Source organism: Mandrillus leucophaeus, unplaced genomic scaffold (assembly GCF_000951045.1).
Source record: "Mandrillus leucophaeus isolate KB7577 unplaced genomic scaffold, Mleu.le_1.0 Scaffold10, whole genome shotgun sequence".
In the NCBI taxonomy this organism is placed as follows: domain Eukaryota; kingdom Metazoa; phylum Chordata; class Mammalia; order Primates; family Cercopithecidae; genus Mandrillus; species Mandrillus leucophaeus.
This window is the reverse complement of record NW_012098098.1, coordinates 6,683,989-6,702,007: the sequence shown is the minus strand read 5'-3', so window position 1 is coordinate 6,702,007 and position 18,019 is coordinate 6,683,989. Positions and strand designations below refer to the sequence as shown.

Below are 18,019 nucleotides of genomic sequence, written 5' to 3'. Positions count from 1 at the left end.
GGTGTCCCCTGAGGAAAGGGGGCTCTGGTTAACTGGACATCCTTAAACACCACGGTGTCCCCTGAGGAAAGGGGGCTCTGGTTAACTGGACGTCCTTAAACACCACAGTGTCTTCTGAGGAAAGAGGGCTCTGGTTACTACCCTGTGGCAACTCCAATGCGGAAGCAGCTATGCCAGGTAAGCCCACATTCCTGGTGGTCGTGACGCGCATCCCAAGGTGGGACTGTGCCCATGAGGTGGGGTCCCATCCCCACGCTCAGCTGTATGCAGTTCCTCCAGGTCAGGTCAGCAGTGGGCCCAGAGCCTGCAAGGACCCGGAGGTGCCAGGAGCCCTGCTGGGCCCATGGTCTGCAGACACCCTGCATTAGTAAGCCGGCTCAGGACCTGTTTCTGTCACAGTGATTGATAACCACTGGTTATGGTGGGACACATGGCCTTTTCTAAGCAACAAGCACAAGGTCTGATGCTTTGACCCTCCCTCAGGATGGATGCCAGGGTGTGCTGGGCCTCCTGGCTGTGCTGCTGCCGCTGCAAAGGCCCCCAGACGGCACCCCTGGGACTGCAGCGCCCCTCACGCAGGTAGGCTCTCGGGGAGGGGCCAAGACCCACCAGGCCCTGTCCTGCCGTCTCTCAGGCCCACAAGAGAATCCAGACCAAATATTCATAAAACAAGTGAACCAGACACCTTACAACATCCACCACGGTGGGGTCCAGCAGTGACTGTCTAGCCCCTCTGGATGGGAGAGGCGCCACTGGTGGCTGAGGACAGGGCCTTTCCTGGGTGCCTGGAGCCTCCTGCTGGTGCCCGTCTTTTGCCCTCCGCACCTGACCATGCTGGTCCTAGAACAATGGCCGGGGCTGCCCCACACTTTCCTTCCTGGAGCCCTCCTGTGGGCACTGAGCTTCCCCCATTTCTTTCTTTCTCGAGTAGCTCAACACAGACACCACCAGCCACTGAGGGTGAGAAGTCCAGGAGAGCAGGCTGCAGCCTCAGAACCTGCACTCCCAGCCCGAAGATGTCTCATGACGAATGGGCCCATGGTGCGCGTGCCCGCGAGTGTGTGTGGAGGCGTGGGTGTGTGCGCAGGCGTGGGTGTCTCTGCAGGCGTGGGTGTGTGTGCAGGCGTGGGTGTCTCTGCAGGCGTGGGTGTGTGCAGGTGTGGGTGTCTCTGCAGGCGTGGGTGTGTGCAGGCGTGGGTGTGTGTGCAGGCGTAGGCGTGTGTGCAGGCGTGGGCGTGTCTGCAGGTGTGGGTGTGTCTGCAGGCGTGGGTGTGTATCCCCAGGGGTCGAAGCCCTGGTGCTGAGATATCCCAGGAGTGGTGGCAGTCAGCACCTGCCCATCCTTTCTGGCTCGGGGCTGTTTCTGGCACAGTCAGGCCCCGAGACCCTGCTGCAGGCCTTGTTCAGGGGTCACTCCCTGCCTGGGCCTGGCTGCCTCTGCCCTGAGATGCTTCTCCTGAAGCCAGTGCTCAGGAAGGACTGGTGGGGGCAGCTTGCAGAGCCGTCCATTCCCTGGGCGCCAGGCCCCAGATCCCCGCTTCTCAGTGAAGCCCTGCCTGGCCTCCAACCCCAGGGTCGTCACAGGCCCCAGCCTGCCCGCTGTGCTGCATGCAGGGTTTCCACTGAGCCATGCAGAAGGAAGAACCCCGAGGGTCCGCGTGCAGCATGGTGCCATTCTCAGGGCCCCAGGCTTCTGTGCTGGAGAAAGTGGCAGCTACACCTGTTGGAAAAAGGCTGTGTCTGAGACTCCTCAGCAGCACTGGGCAGAGCCAATCAGTGCAGGACTGAGACCTATCTCTCTGTGACGGATACGTGTCTCGGGGACGATTCTGAAAGGTGCTTCTGTGCTCAGAACGCATGTGTGGCATGTGGGGACCCTCAGTGCTCAGAGCGCGTGCTTGGCGTGCGGGGACCCTCAGTGGATGGTGGCAGTCATGTGTCCGTCCCACCCCGGGCATCAGAGGGTGGTGCTGCTGTCAGCCCAGCCAGCACCCCAGGGCCGGCTCCACCCTCCAGCTCAGCATCCCCATCCTCACTGCTGCCGGCTCCACCCTCCAGCTCAGCATCCCCATCCTCACTGCTGCCGGCTCCACCCTCCAGCTCAGCATCCCCATCCTCACTGCTGCCTGGAGCCCCTTCTGGGTGTAGGGAGAGACTCCCCACTGCCCACAGAAGAAAGCCCAAGTCACACGTGCGTCTCTTGGGCCCGGCCGCCTTTGCCCGGATGCCTTTGCCTGGCTGCCTTGGCCTGGACGTTCCTGGCAATCCTCCTTGCAAAGGCCACCTCTAGGCCGGGGCCCTTCAGGGTCCCTCCTGCTGCACACACAGGGCCCCTCTGCCCTGGTGCCCCTGGTCCACCTCCCCTGGCCAGTGTCTTGCCTGCAAGGCCTGGGCACCGCCACCCAAAGGGGCTGCCCCGATGCTTCCCTCCCAGCCCTGAGCTTGCCCTCTGGAACGTGTCAGGCTTTGTTCGAGTTTCTCAGTGCGGAGCAACCTCCGCTCTGAGGGTCACACCTCCCTGCCCATTCCCAGACTGTCCAGCGCCCGCCTCACCCGCCTTGCTGTGCCTTTGCCAAGGGGAAGAGTGGCTGGTTTTGTTCTTCCAGGCTGGGACGCTGCTACCAAGGGCTCAGCGGCATCGGAGCCAGGGTTTAAACAAAGTCTCAGCCAAGCAAGAGTGGGTCGGACACCGCGGGAGGTCTGTCCTGCGGCAGCGAGGGCGACTCAGAAGGTTCAGAGGGCTCCAGGGCAACTCGCAATCATTGTGAAATGCACGTCAAACAAGTTAAATAACCTTTACTTTTTATAACAACCTATTTATCAAAATGCATTGATTCTGGAATTGGAGTTGGCTGCCAATGGGCTGTGTATCTCCTCGGCCTGATGTGTGCATTAAAGGAGTTTTGTTCTGACAGATACAATATAGCAATCAATAAACTCCTATTACCTGGATTTATGACCTGCTTTTGAATTCGGTGCTATTTCATGTCTCTGCCTTCCACTGTAATTGAAAATAAATCTCCCAATACTCAGATTTGAATTCTCTGGAAGTGTGGGTGGAGAGAGGTGCTGCAGTCCCCAGTCCCCCAGCGAGACCTTGTCTGTGGGCCTTGGAGGAAGCACTCCCAGCCGGGGGGTGTCCTGACCGGCACGCAAGATAAGAACAACGCCTGTTCTGCTGTGCAGATCCGGTTCCTGAGCCTGGATCTGGAGTGACACCAGCCTCCAAAGCCCGATCCCAGGAAACAGGGTGAAGAGAGGCCCAGAACTAGTCTGTCGGACTTTTGCTCCCAAATGGCACTGATGCCAGCAACAGAATGTGAAGCTTGGCCCCTGGTCCTTGAGGAAAGCACCGAGGGAAGCCCAAGCCCCTGCCCTGAGACCTCTGCCCCTGAGTCCCCGGCCTCCAAGCCTGGAACAGGTGCCCCGTGTGTGTGCAGAGAGAGGCAGCTGGAACAGGTGCCCCGTGTGTGTAGAGAGAGAGGCAGCTGGAACAGGTACCCCCGTGTGTGTAGAGAGGCAGCTGGAACAGGTGCCCCGTGTGTGCAGAGAGAGAGGCAGCTGGAACAGGTGCCCCCATGTGTGTGCAGAAGCAGCTGGAAATCCAGTTACATGAAAGGCACCACCAGTTGGTTGCCCCTGGGCACCTGGCTAGGGGAGGTGGCTGCAGGGAAGACAGACCGAGGCTCAGAGGGGCAGCAGGGCAGGCGGCCTCCATCGCGGCCAGGCAGAGGCCACCGCCCAGCAGGAGGGAAGGTGCTGGAAGCTCAGGTGGCTGTGGACACTGGAGGCTTCTGCACCTGGACCCCAGTGCCAGCCAGGTCTCCTCTGTGGGCCAGGAGTGGGAGAGGCTACTTGAGGGCAGAGGGAGTCCCAGAGATGGCCTGAGACCCAGCTCCCTGACCTGGGCTCAGCGTTCACCCGGCGGCTCCCCGACCTGGGCTCAGCGCTGACCCGGAGGCTCCCTGACCTTGGTCAGTCCTCACCTGGTGACTCCTCGACCTGGGCTCAGGGGTCTGGGGACAGAGGAGACCCTGTACATTAAAAAGAGGTGGTCATGGCTGGGCGCAGTGGCTCATGCCTGTAATTCCGGCACTTTGGCAGGCCGAGGTGGGGAGATCACGAGGTCAGCAGATTGAGACCATCTGGCCAACATGGTGAAACCCCGTCTTTACTAAAAATACAAAAATTAGCCAGGCATGGTGGCGGGTGCCTGTAATCCAAACTACTCTTGGGAGGCTGAAGCAGAAGAATTGCTTGAACCTGGGAGGCAGAGGTTGCAGTGAGCCGAGATGGCGCCACCGCACTCCAGCCTGGCAACAGAGCGAGACTGTCTCAAAAAAAAGAAAAGAGGGAGTCACCAAGTGCCAGGATTCAGCACGGCTGGGGCACCAGCAAATCTGAAGGCCAGAAAATGACACAGAACCGACTTCTAACCCAGAACCTATACCCAGCCAAACCAGCAAGCACGGCTGAGGGCAGAACGAAGACACGGAGAGACACGCGAGTCTCCAAGTACTGACCCTACACACCCTGCCTCACGAAGCCCCGGGGAAAGCAGTCCCCAAAGCTGGGGACGGAAGTGAGAAGAGGAGGATGCTGTGGGCTGGGAGCGGAAGTCCTCACTCGCCAGGAGGGAAGGGGTGGTGGTGATGGGAAAGGAGGCGCCGTGGGGAGACCAGCCCAGCCCACGAGGAATTGGCACCAGAAGACCAAGAAAACCAAGACTTTCCTGACTCTGGAAAACAAACAAAGAGGAAAAATCTCAGTGTCTCCTGGGCTCAGTTCTCATCGGCGACTCCATGGTCTCAACAGTGCAGATGCTGTAGGGCCTGAGCCGCGCCACGCCCGAGGAGGGGCCTCCTCTGCGGGAGTCAAGTCACGGCAGTAAAAAGGAGTCCAGAGGTGGCGGCGCTGGCAGCCCTCAGGATGCAGAGACTGCACAGAAGCAGCAGCTGGTGAGTCTGGGGAAGGGGCACGGCTGTGGTTCTTCTCAAACTGCTGAAACCACTTGGGTCTTTAAGCCACGGGTGTGTAACTTTGGCTTTTAAAAAAAACGTCAAAACACTCACCCTCTGCCCAGAGTCCGTGTGTGTTTCTAGGGAACCCAGGCTAAGATACATCTGAAGGCCATGCCCGTCTCGTGGGCCTGGTGGCCCCGCAGGCTGCACAGAAGGGCATCTTGCAGGAGGGCTGGGGCCACCCTCCTCAGCATGGCCCGTCAGTCAGCTTGGCACCTGCAGGCAGCAAAACAGGGTCCCTCTCAGGAGCTGTCGTGTGGACGGATGGCTCTGAGAAGGGAAGAGGGGGCTTCACAGCACAGCCAGCTGAGTGCGGGAAGCCCAGCGAGGTCCCTCTGCTGGATGGAAGGGGCTGGGGCGGGCATGGCCATTTCGGCACCTGTCATCCCCACAATTGGCTCTGACCTTGGTCGGCACCCTTGGCGCAGGGGCTGGCACCAGCCAGATGAGCCTTGGTTGGGTCTTGGGGCCCCACCAGGATGCCCGTGCTCCTTCCCTTGCCCCACAGAGATGCCCAGTGCCCTGTGAAGGCAGGATGGTCAGGAGAGAGTTTTAGTCCATGAGACAAAGGCCCTAGGGCTTCTGAGAAGGTCCCTCCTCTGGATGAGGGGACAGCTGCCGGAACAGCCCACGTGTCCCCATCTGACCTCAAATGTGCCATCAGGCCTGGGGCTCAGCGTCCACCTCGTTCCCACAGTGGGAGGCTGTGGGAGGCTGTGGGAGGCTGCGAGGCCGTGGGCCAGGACCATGACACTGCCAGTCCCCGCTTGGCCTCCACAGTGCCTGCCGGGGAGCTCTGGCTCCACAGGGGAAACCGTGGTGGCTGGGGCTGCTGCCCCTTTGATTTTCTGCTTCTTGAGGCCAATGAGTCCCAACTAAATCACAAGGTCCCTTTAACCCTTTGCCACTGGCCCAGATGTAAGCACCCAACGGCTGAGACACAGAAGGTTCTGGGGATGCCCAGGGACGCATGGAGCCCCAGCCGGGCCCTGGAAGCACTGGGCCCTTGCTGCTGCCCCTAACATGCCTCAGACAGGGTGACAACTAGGCTAGTGCCCAACGGTGGTGCCTGTGACCACATGGAGGGCCCGGGTGACTGGGCTGATGCTCTACCTTGGGGGATGGGGCCACTCAGGCCCAGCTCTCTTCTCCCTCCCTAAGCAGGACTTCTCAGTCTGGGGGTTCTCCAGCCACTCGCCTCTCCCCATCCTTCCCTGTGAGCTCCTGGTGGTCCTCCCAGGACCTGGGGCTCTTCCCCTCAATCCTTCCCCGCAAGCTCCTGGTGGTCCTCTCCGGGATCCCTGGCTCTTCTCTGAGGAGCTCCTTCAACAGGTTTCCTCTCCCGGCTGGAGCCTAAGACCCCATTCACCCCTGCAGGGACTCCAGCCTGCCCCACCGCCCCTCTCCTGATCCCCAGATACCCCCAGGAGGGGTTGCTGCTGCTCCCGCACCTGCCCGGCAGAGCTGCCCACCTCCGTGTCACCTTCTACTCGCCCAGGCGGCAAATGTGCCTACGTGTCTTTGAGCGAGGGCACGTGGAGTCAGAGCATCTGGAGAGATCATTTTGGTGGGTCAGAGCAGTTACTTGAAACAGACCTTTGACATCTCCTTGAGCAGCGGCAGAGACCCCTGGCCTCGCAAACCCCCTGTGTGATCTTGAGGCAGAAGCAGGCTGTAGGCAAGGAGGCAGGTAAGGGGGCAGGAGCGGCCGGCATCAAAGCTGGCAACCTCTCCTCTCATCCTGACCTGGAGGAGACTGCTGAGGAGCTGTAGGCCGGCCTCGGCCATCCTGGCCATCCTCGGCTGTGTCCAGCCATCCCCGGCCATCCCCTGTGCCCACCAGCTTATGCCAGAATCTGTGTGGCAGGAGGGGCTGGCCAGGGAAAGGGTTAAGTTTAATTTCTCCTGATTTCTATTTAATATCATGCTCTCCCGGCAGGGGCGGCAGCTGTGAGCTGATTGCAGGCTCTCATTATGCAGGCGGCATCGCTAATGGCCTGTGACAAAGGCATGCGGCTTCCAGGCCTTACCCCCGAGAGCCCATTAAACACACATACTCCCTTCCTGTTTGCAGCACGTTACAATGAAATTAAACTGAATTTCAAAATCATTTTCTCCTAAAGACATCTCTTTACAATAATTAATGCATGCGATTCCGCCCCGGCTGAAATACGCATCGGCACCGGTGACTACGAGTGTTTCCGCACTCACAGCCCCACATCTCACACGGCTGCCCTCCCCACGGCTCAGGGAGCCCCGCGACTCGCAAAATCCACAGGGCTGTGGTTCCTGTGCTTTCAAAGAAAAAAACATCTTCAGCTTTTTATCCGAATTTAAAAATAAAAGAACTGACCAGGAGCGGTAGCTCACACCTGTAATCCCAGCACTTTGGGAGGCTGAGGCGGGTGGATCACCTGAGGTCAGGAGTTTGAGACCAGCCTGGCCAACATGGTGAAACCCATCTATACTAAAAATACAAAAATTAGCTGGTGTGGTGGCGGGCGCCTGTAATCCCAGCTACTTGGGAGGCTGAGGCAGGAGAATCACTTAAACCCGGGAGGCGGAGGTTGCAGTGAGCCGAGATCGCATCACTGCGCTCCAGCCTGGGCGACAGAGCAAGACTCCATCTCAAAAATAAATAAATAAATACATACACAAATAAGGAAATAAAAGAACCGCAGCATGAGTCAGGTTGGGGTCGGGGCATTCAGAGGGCGCTGCAGGGAGGCTCCGAGCAGGACCCGCTCTAGTCAGGTTCCTGTAATTCTGCACTTGAAGGGAAGTCATGGACAGGCTTGTTCCCCCAGCTCAGTGTGCACTAATGGGGATGTATAAAAAAGATAAACTGGGAGTGTTTGATGTGCTGACCATGTCCTGTCGCAGAGAGGCTTCTAAGGCCCCAGCCCTGGGTCCTCTGCTGATGTCCGGCCCACGGAGGTGCCTCCCAGGATGCCTTAGGAAGCCTGTGAGACGCTGCGTAGGGCACTGGCCTCTGCTCTAGGAGCTCATGGAAACTTTGCTTTGCAAACGTGCGGAACGACCACACACCTAGCACACCTGCCTCACAGCAGCACATGCTCCAGGGCCTCTGGGACCCACAGGATCAGGCCATGAGGCCGCGAGGCTGCGGGCCAACATGGCCCCTTCCAGCACCCCTCAAGGAGCCCGTCCCGCCTGCGTGCTGCATCCCCCCAGCTCTGCTCCCTGTGGAAAGGCACGGGGCAGACGTGTTTCTGATTTCGGGTCAACAGATTCTGATGCGTGATAATGGGCCTCTCTTGTTGGAAAATATTACTTAAAGGTTATTATAAAATAATGATGTTCAGCATAAAATACAGACAGACCAAAAAAAAAGAAAAGAAAAACCACCACAATCTCACTGCCCAGGGGTCAGGAGCAGCGCGCACATCTTCAGGATAAACACACCACAGTGAGTACCTGCAGCCACACCCACCGGGGTCCCACTCTCCAAACGCCCACCCACGCGGTCCGCCCTCCGAACGTCCACCCACGCGCGTCCACTATCCAAATATCCATCCACATACGTCCACCATCCAAATGTCCATCTGAGAGGACCAGCTGGATTTCGTGGGCCAACTAAGAATGCCTAAGCCAAGCTGGGAAGGTGACCGCGTCCGCCTTTAAGCATGGGGCTTGCTCACACCGACCAGTCAGGTAGTAAAGAGAGCTCACTAAAATGCTAATTAGGCTAAAACAGGAGGTAAAGAAATAGCCAATCATCTATCGCCTGAGAGCGCAGTGGGAGGGACAATGGTCGGGATATAAACCCAGGCACTGGAGCCCGGAACGGCTACCCTCTTTGGGTCCCTTCCTTGGTATGGGAGCTCTGTTTTCACTCTATTAAATCTTGCAACTGCGCTCTCTTCTGGTCTGTGTTTATTACAGCTCGAGCTGAGCTTTCGCTCGCCATCCACCACTGCTGACAGCCGCTGTCGCAGACCCGCCGCTGACTTCTATCCCTCCGGATCCGGCAGGGTGTCCGCTGTGCTCCTGATCCAGCGAGGCGCCCATTGCCGCTCCTGATCGGGCTAAAGGCTCGCCACTGTTCCTGCATGGCTAAGTGCCCAGGTTCGTCCTAATCGAGCTCAACACTAGTCACTGGGTTCCACGGTTCTCTTCCATGACCCACAGCTTCTAACAGAGCTTTCACACTCACCCCATGGCCCAAGATTCCATTCCTTGGAATCCGTGAGGCCAAGAACCCCAGGTCAGAGAACACGAGGCTTGCCACCATCTTGGAAGCGGCCCGCCACCATCTTGGGAGCTCTGGGAGCAAGGACCCCTTAGTAACACATCCACATACGCCCACTATCCAAATGTCCATCCACATATGTCCACTATCCAGATGTCCATCAACATACGCCCACTATCCAAATGTCCAAATATCCACTGTCCAAATATGCCCCATGGGGCGGGACGCGGGATCCTGGGACCAAGCTAGCTTCTCACAAAGGAGGGGCCAGGCGGCAGCGGCTCAGGGCAGGCTCAGGGAGAGCAGGAGGGTGGCAGTGGCAGCTGCCAGTAGGCTCCAGGGGTGCTGCCGTCTCTCCTGACCGCCACAGGCTTCCTGGGCCACCTCAGTCAGGCAGGCAGGTTCCTGCTCACCCACAGGCCTGTTCTGGCAGGCAGAGAGAATGTGCTGATTTGTGGAACAGTAAACGAACAGCTACACTGCAAACCAACTACACTGTGGCCACTGACTTCTGACTCCGGTGGGGAGAAGGATGTGGAGGGCACAAGTGTGGCTGAGCATGGGCGTGGTGAGGTCTCAGGGTGCAGGGTGCAGGGGTGCACCTCGGAGGTGGAGGGTGCCCCAGCCCACGAGGGGCAGCAGGGTCACCAGGACGGGCTGCGTGGGGCCCAGCGTCTGTGGTCAGGGTACGTGCGTGCCAGAGCGGCTGTCGTGCTGAGGACAACGTGGAAGCCTTGTCACAGGGCACCAGGGCCCCTGGCACTGAGGGACAGGGCCAAGGAGCCTGCTCTAGAGGCCGGTGGGGAGGCTGGGTGCTCAGGAGGCAGCACCGTAACTGCAGCCCCACTCCACCCCATCTTCCGCCTTTGGCTGAAAATTCTGGGAATTCCCAGCCTCGGTGCCACTCAACCTGGGCAGCGAGTTGAGTTCTTGCCTGTTCCCCTCGGGGTCTTCTCCACTCCCACGGGGCTGGGTCCTACCTGTCTTAAACCAGCCATCCAGGGTGAATGCACTTTTAGTTTCTTCTGGTTTATTCCAGTACTCTCGAAACACGGAGGGTCCCCTCACCAGCAGCTCCCCCTCCTTCTCTTCAAGCCCTGGGGTCACCTGTGGAGGATGAAGAAGATGGAGGTCAGAGCCGGGCACACCCTCTTGGGATTGGCCCTTTCACCTTGTGGGCTGCTTCCAGCCCACCCAGGGCCGCGTGCTTTCTGAAACTGAGTGCTTTGTTGGAATGTTTGGAAAACGCAGGTTTCGACAGGTGGAAGCCAACCATGCTAAGCTAAGCGTTCCCCGCTGTCCTCTGCGGGCCCTGGTGCCCCGGCCGAGAGCTGGGTGTCCCCGCTGTCCTCTGTGGGCCCTGGTGCCCCGGCCGGGAGCTGGGTGTCCCCGCTGTCCTTTGTGGGCCCTGGTGCCCTGGCCAGGAGCTGGGTGTCCTTTCATTCCTCTCAGAACAGCCACAGAAGTAGGCGCTCCTACCCCATCCTCTAGACTCGAGCACGTAACCGGCCCAGGCCTCAGCACTCAGGGCCTGAGCTAGATCCAGGCAGCCTGTCCACGTCTAAAACCTGTGCCCAAATCCCACCTTCGGGGTGTTTCTCAAACCAGGGAACACAGCAGCGGGCATCTGTCCACACCTCGCCTGCAGGGGCTGTGGCAGCTCGGAGCCGGCAGTGCCCTCTGCAGGGCTGAGTGACCAATCACAAGAGGGAAGACTCCGTGGGAAGGGAAGGTGGGGCCCGAGGGTGGGGGGTTCCTGGAGGCCCGTTACGCACGCGGGCACTGCCGTGGCCCCAGGAAGCACAGCCTCGCCGTTCTTCTACTGTGACCGCGAAAAGGGCAGGAGGGAGGCTGGGTTATGTGAGCCTGGGCTGGGGGTCCCAGAAGCACCAGGAACAGATGGCGTGAGCACGTGGGAGGCCCCGGACACGGTGGGTCTGTGAAGACATCGGCCGAGCCCTCGGCTCATAGGTCAGGAGGGTCTGGGGAGGGCAGAGAAGGAGCAGGGGCTTCAGGTGAGCAGCTGCCAGCTCCACGACCCTCACCCTTCTCAACTGTGAAAGTGGGCAGTGCCCTCCGCAGGGCTGTGAAAGCGTCTGGCTGTGACCCAGGAGGTCAAGGGATGTGTACAGAGTCTCACCGAGGCTCATCACCTGCCATCTGGAATGGACTTCAAAAAACCAGGGGCCAGGGAAGTAGACAGCGAAAGAGCAGAACCTATTTATCTGACGCGGAGAAAGGACGCTGAGACGTCCTGGTGCCAACACTGCCCCACGGCAGACTCCACCCAGTGCGTCGTCCTGTTGCCAACCTGCCAGCCTGGGCTCCTCCAGGAGGGGCTGACGCCACCCACAGGGGTGGAACCCCTGCCCCGCATGGTGACAGGGTTGTCCGCACAGTGCCCGGCCTAACTCCTGCTGCTCAGAGCCTTGCGTTTGTTTTTTCAAATGAAACCACGGACTTTATCTGATTTCGTGAATGTTTTCACTGCTGTCCTTTATCTGCTCCACTGCCATGGTCAGACTGGCCACTGGTCAGTATGTTTGTGGGACATGTAGAGACAGCAAGGCAAAGGCCCTAAAAATAAAATGACATTGAGACCAATCCCAGGGAAGGAAGGTCAGACTTCGCAGTTAAGCCAACGAGGTCACAGTAAAACAAACACCTCAACATCTTTATAGAATGTCAACAAGACCAAGAATCTCATCCCTAACATTAAAAATGTCCAGGGTACAATACAAAGTTACTCAACACAGGAGAAAACCAGAAAAATAGCAACTCATATAGAAAAAGAATACGACAGCACTGAGACGACATAGTTATTGGAATTATCTGAAAAAGACTTTAAAGCACTATTACAAAAATGCTCCAAAACGTAAGGACACACTTTGGAAGGCTGAGGTGGGCAGACTGCTCGAGCTTAGAAGGCTGAGGCGGGCAGACTGCTCGAGCTTGGAAGGCTGAGGCGGGCAGACTGCTTGAGCTCAGGTGTTTGAGAACAGCCTGGGCAACATGGCAAAACCCTGTCTCTACAAAAAAGACAAAAATTAGCAAGGTGTGGTGGTGCGTGCCTGTAGTCCCAGCTACTTGGGAGGCAGAGGTGGGAGGATCGCTTGAAGTGGAGGTTGCAGTGAGCTGAGACTGCAGCACTGCACTCCAGCCTGGCTGACAGAGTGAGACCCTGTCTCAAAAATAAATAAATAAATAATAAAAAATTTAAAAAAAGAACAAATAAAAAAGAAAGGGCAAACACTTGGAAATAAATGGAAAAACAGTCTCAACAAAGAAATAACAGATATAAAGCAGAACCAAACGAAAATTTCAAAAGTGAAAAATACAGAAATAAAAAATGTCACAAACTGGCTCAAGAGCAGAAGGACGATGAAGAAATGAATCTGACAACTTGAAGAAAGAGCAACAGAAATGACCCAAAATCTGAACAGAAAGAAAAATAGCCAGGAAAAGTAAACACAAAACACACAAAGGGCTAACAACGTTCATGTTACTGCAGTGACAGAAGAAAAGACTTAAGTGCAGAAAGACGTTTGATAAAACTTGGCTAAAAACTCAAAATTTGGTGAAAACATAAGCCTATAAATTAAAGAAGCTGAGAGAATCACAGACAAGACAAACCGAAAATGTCCAAGCCCAGACACATCATAATCCAATCACTGACACACAGAGAGGAACAAGGGTTCCCACGACCACTGATTTCTCCACAGAAACAATGAAGGCCAGAAAGAAGTGGAGTTTTATTATTATTATTATTATTTTTGAGACAGAGTCACACTCTGTCACCCAGGCTGGAGTGCAATGGCATGACCTCGGCTCACTGCAACCTCCACCTCCCAGGTTAAAACAATTCTCCTGCCTCAGCCTCCCAAGTAGCTGGGATTACAGGTGTGCGCCACCACGCCTGGCTAATTTTTGTATTTTTAGTAAAGATGGGATTTCCCTACGTGGGCCAGGCTGGTCTCAAATTCTTTTTGTTTTTTTTTTGAGACAGAGTCTTGCTCTGTCGCCCAGGCTAGAGTGCAGTGGTGCAATCTTGGCTCACTGCAAGCTCCGCCTCCCAGGTTCACGCCATTCTCCTGCCTCAGCCTCCCCAGTAGCTGCGACTACAGGTGCCCACGACCAGGTCCGGCTAAATTTTTTTATTTTTTTTTCAGTAGAGACGGGGTTTCACTGTGGTCTCGATCTCCTGACCTCGTGATCCGCCCGCCTTGGCCTCCCAAAGTGCTGAGATTACAGGTATGAGCCACCGTGCCCAGCTCAAATTCTTGACCTCAGGTGATCCACCCCTCCTGGCCTCCCAAAGTGCTGGGATTCTAGGCATGAGCCACCACATCCAGCCAAGAATCATATTTTTAAAGTGCTAAAAGAAAATAATTGTCAACCCAGAATTCCTAATCCAATGAAAATATCCTTCAGGAAGGAAAATAAAATAAAGACATTCTTAGATGAAGAAAAATAAGATAATTTGTTGCAAGCAGATCTGATCTAAAATAATTCCTGTAGAATGTCCTTCAGACAGAAAGAAACTGGTATCAGAAGGAGACTTGGTACATTGGGAATACAGGAAAAGGAACAGAAGCGGCAAACAGTTGGATGAATGAAGTTGAGTTCCTTTCTTCTGAAGTTCTCTAAAATATTTTTGACTGTTGAAAGCAAAAATTACCATTTTGTCTAATGGAGTTGACAACAAATACAGGTATTACGCTAACCACGCCCTAACGGCAGAGGGTAAGGAACCGACATGGAGGCAGGGATGTGGCTCTACATTCTTCTGGAAGTGTTGAAATGTTGACTCTAAGGAGACTGTAAAAAGGAAGTACGTACATTGTAGTCTCTGGAACTAGTACGGAAAAAACTATGCAAAGACATTTACGCTAAAAAACTTGAGACAAATTAAAACGGAATACGAAAAAATAACCTCAAAGAAGGCAGTAAAGTTAAGCAATAAAACCCTCAGGGAACAAAAGTAAACAAATAGTAAAATGGTAGACTTAAATTCAAGCATATCAATAATTACATTAAATGTAAATGGTCTAAACATACCAATTACAAAGCTTGTCAGGCTGGAGTAAAAAAACACACATAATCCAACTGCATGCTGTCCATAAGTAACTTCCCTCAAATACAATTATACATGCAAATGCCAATCAAAAGAAATTAAAATAGCTATATTAATATCAAAGTAAACTTAAGAGCAAAGAGTATTACCAGAGCATTAAATGTTAATAAGAGTCAATTCACCAATAAGACACAATCATTATAAATGTGAATGTACTAAACAACAGACTTTCAAAATATATGAAGCAAAAACTGAAAGCGGAAACAGGCAGTTATAGTTGGAAAATTCAACCCCTTCTTTAGTAACAGAACAAGTGGTGAGAAAACCAGCGAGGATATAGAAGAACTGAACACCAAGATCAAACATCTTCACCTAATTTACAGAACAGACATTTACTAAAACAAGCAGGACACACACTCTCGCTCGGTCCCCCAGGCTGGAGTGCAGCGGCACAATCCAGAGCTCACTGCAGCCTCAAACTCCCAGGTTCAGGTGATCCTCCCACCTTGGCCTCCTGAGTAGCTGGGACAAAAGGCATGTAACACCACGCCCAGCTAATTTTTTTTTAAACTTTTTGTAGAGATGGGGTCTCACTATGTTGCTCAGGCTGGGCTCAAACTCCTGGGCAGTGATTCTCCTGCCTTGGCCTCCCAAAGTGTTGGGATTACAGGTATGAGCCATGGCGCCTGGGCAGAATATATACTCTTTTCAAGTACACCAGAACATTCTTGAAAAGAAACCACATTGTGGGCCATAAAACACAACTTAACAAATTTAAAAGAATTGAAATATACCAAGCATGTCTTTTGACTGCAATGGACTTAAACTAGAAGTCAGTAACAGAAAGATAATGGAAAACTATGCAAATATTTCAAAAATATGTGCTGTACTTCTAAATAATCCACAAGCCAAAGAGGAAGTCTTAAGGAACATTAAAAATACCCTGAACTAAATGAAAATAAAAATATATCAAAATTTAGGCCGGGCATGGTGGCTCACGCCTGTAATCCCAGCACTTTGGGAAGCCAAGGCGGGCTGAACACTTGAGGTCAGGAGTTCGAGATCAACCTGACCAACATGGTGAAACCCCGTCTCTACTAAAAACAAAAAATTAGCTGGGCATGGTGGTGCATACCTGTACTCCCAGCTACTCGGGAGGCTGAGGCAGGAGAATTGGTTGAACCTGGGAGGTGGAGGTTGCAGTGAGCCATGATCGTGCCATTGCACTCCAGCCTGGGCAACAAGAGTGAAACTCTGTCTCAAAACAACAACTACATATATATACACATATATACACACACACACATAAAAACTTGGGGATGCAGCTAAAGCAATGCTTAAGGGCAACGTATATCATTAAATGTACACCTTATAAAGAGGAAAGGTCTCAAATCAATAATCTAAAGCTTTACCTTAAGCAACTAGAAAAAGAGAAAAGCCAGAGGCAAGTAGAAGAAACCAAGAACAAAATCGGTGAAATTAAAAACAGAAAAATAAAGAAAAATCAATGTATCCAAAAGTGACTTCTTTGAAAAAAGAGCCATAAAACAGATAAACCTCCAACAAGGATAACAAAGAAAAAAAAAACAGAAGACACCGATGACCAACATGAGGAACAGGGCCATTTATAACTCCAGGCCCTGAAACCACGAAAAGGTTAAGATGGGGATTCCCTTATTAACCTTTTAATGGTTTCATGGCCTGAAGGGAAACTACACAAAGAAATTTAACAGATTAAATGAACCAATTCCTCAAACATTCTGTATACCAAAAGTCACCCAAGATGCAACAGATAACCTGAACAGTCCTATAAGCACTAAGGAAATTGAATTCATAGTTCTTTTTCTTTCAAAAAAAGGCACTGGTAGGGCACAGTGGCTCACACCTGTAATCCCTGCACTTTGGGAGGCGAGGAGGGAGAGTCACTTGAGGCTAGGAGTTCAAGATCAGCCTGGGCAATACAGCGAGACCCCAACTCTACAAAAATTAAAAAAAAAAAAATTAGCTGGGCATGGTGGCACATGCCTGTGGTCCCAGCTACTTGGGAGGCTGAGGCAGGAGGATCACTTGAGCCCAGGAGTTCAAGGCTCCAGTGAGCTATGATTGTACCACTGCACTCCAGCCTGCATGACAGAACGAGACCTTGTCCCCCACACACAAAGTAATAATAGAAAAGAAAACCTCTAGGCCCAGATGATTTCATTGGTGAATTCCACCAACATTGAAAGAAGAAATAATACCAATTCTACGCAATCTCTTCCAGAAAAAAATAGAGAAGGAGGGAACTCTTCTCAACTCATTTAATGAGGCCAGCATCACCCTCAAACACAACCCAAGTAAAGTATAAAAATGGGAAACTGGCCGGGCGCGGTGGCTCACGCCTGTAATCCCAGCACTTTGGGAGGCCAAGACGGGCGGATCACGAGGTCAGGAGATCGAGACCATCCTGGCTAACACGGTGAAACCCCGTCTCTACTAAAAATGCAAAAAATTAGCCGGGCGAGGCGGTGGGCGCCTGTAGTCCCAGCTACTCGGGAGGCTGAGGCAGGAGAATGGCGCGAACCCGGGAGGCGGAGCTTGCAGTGAGCCGAGATCGCGCCACTGCACTCCAGCCTGGGCGACTAAGCAAGACTCTGTCTCAAAAAAAAAAAAAAAAAAAAAGGGAAACTACAGACCAAAATTTATCATGAATAGAGACGCAAAAATACTCAGCAATATGCTAGCAAATCAAATCCAGTACTACATATAAAAAAAATGACCCACCAGGACCAAGTGGGGTTTGTCCTGGGAAGGAAAGCTTGGTTCAACGTAATCTACCATATTAACAACCTAATAAAGAAAAATCAATCAATACAGAAAAAGTTTTTGGAAACATTCAACATATATATAGTGATAAAAACTCTCAGCATATTGTAGATAGAATAGAATCTGCAAAAGCCAGTAACTAACACACTTGCTGAAAGACTGGATCCTTTCCCTAAGATCAGAAATAAGAAGGTCCACTCTGCCTGCTGCTGTTCAATATCACATGGAAGTCCTAGTCAGGGCTTTGGTCATACAGATTGGAAAGAAAGAAATAAAACTGTTCGTATTTGCAGAGAACATGATTGTATTTGTAGAAATTCCCAAGAGGTCTACAAAAATCTCCTAAAACTAGTAAGTTAATTCAGCAAGGTAACAACTAAAGTATTTGAGGCTAACACACAAAAATCAATTCTATTTCTACCTACTAGCAATGAACAATTGCAAACTAACAACAGCAACAAAAACCTGACCGTGCACAGTGGCTCACACCTGTAATCTCAGCACCTTGGGAGGTCGAGGCAGGCAGATCACTTGAGGCCAGGAGTTTGAGACCAGCCTGGCCAACATGGTGAAACCCTGCCTCTATTAAAAATACAAAAATTAGCCAGATGTGGCACACATCTGTAAATCCAGCTACCTGGGAGGCTGAGGCATGAGAATCACTTGGACCCAGGAAGTAGAGGTTGCAGTGAGTTGAGATTCCACCACCACACTCCGGCCTGGGCGACAGGGCAAGACACTGTCTCAAAAAACAAACAACCCTCTCCCGGCCACCCACCTGCCATACTTACAATAGTTTAAACAGGAGAGGAAAAGGAGGAGAAGGAATAGAAAGAGGAGTAAAGAAAAGAAGAAACGTTTACGTATAAATCTAACACAAGTACAGCATCTATATGCTGAATACAA

General features: G+C 53.1%; 1 protein-coding gene across 1 annotated transcript in view; it reads right to left on the bottom strand.

Moving 5' to 3' along the window:
* Positions 1-18,019, bottom strand: part of ACSF3 (acyl-CoA synthetase family member 3) — a 59,358-nt gene that overhangs the window by 9,272 nt on the left and 32,067 nt on the right. Inside the window, exon 8 of the mRNA XM_011971926.1 lies at positions 10,215-10,341. Within this exon, the coding sequence (XP_011827316.1) occupies positions 10,215-10,341 (127 nt within the window). The remainder of the gene's footprint in view (positions 1-10,214; positions 10,342-18,019) is intronic.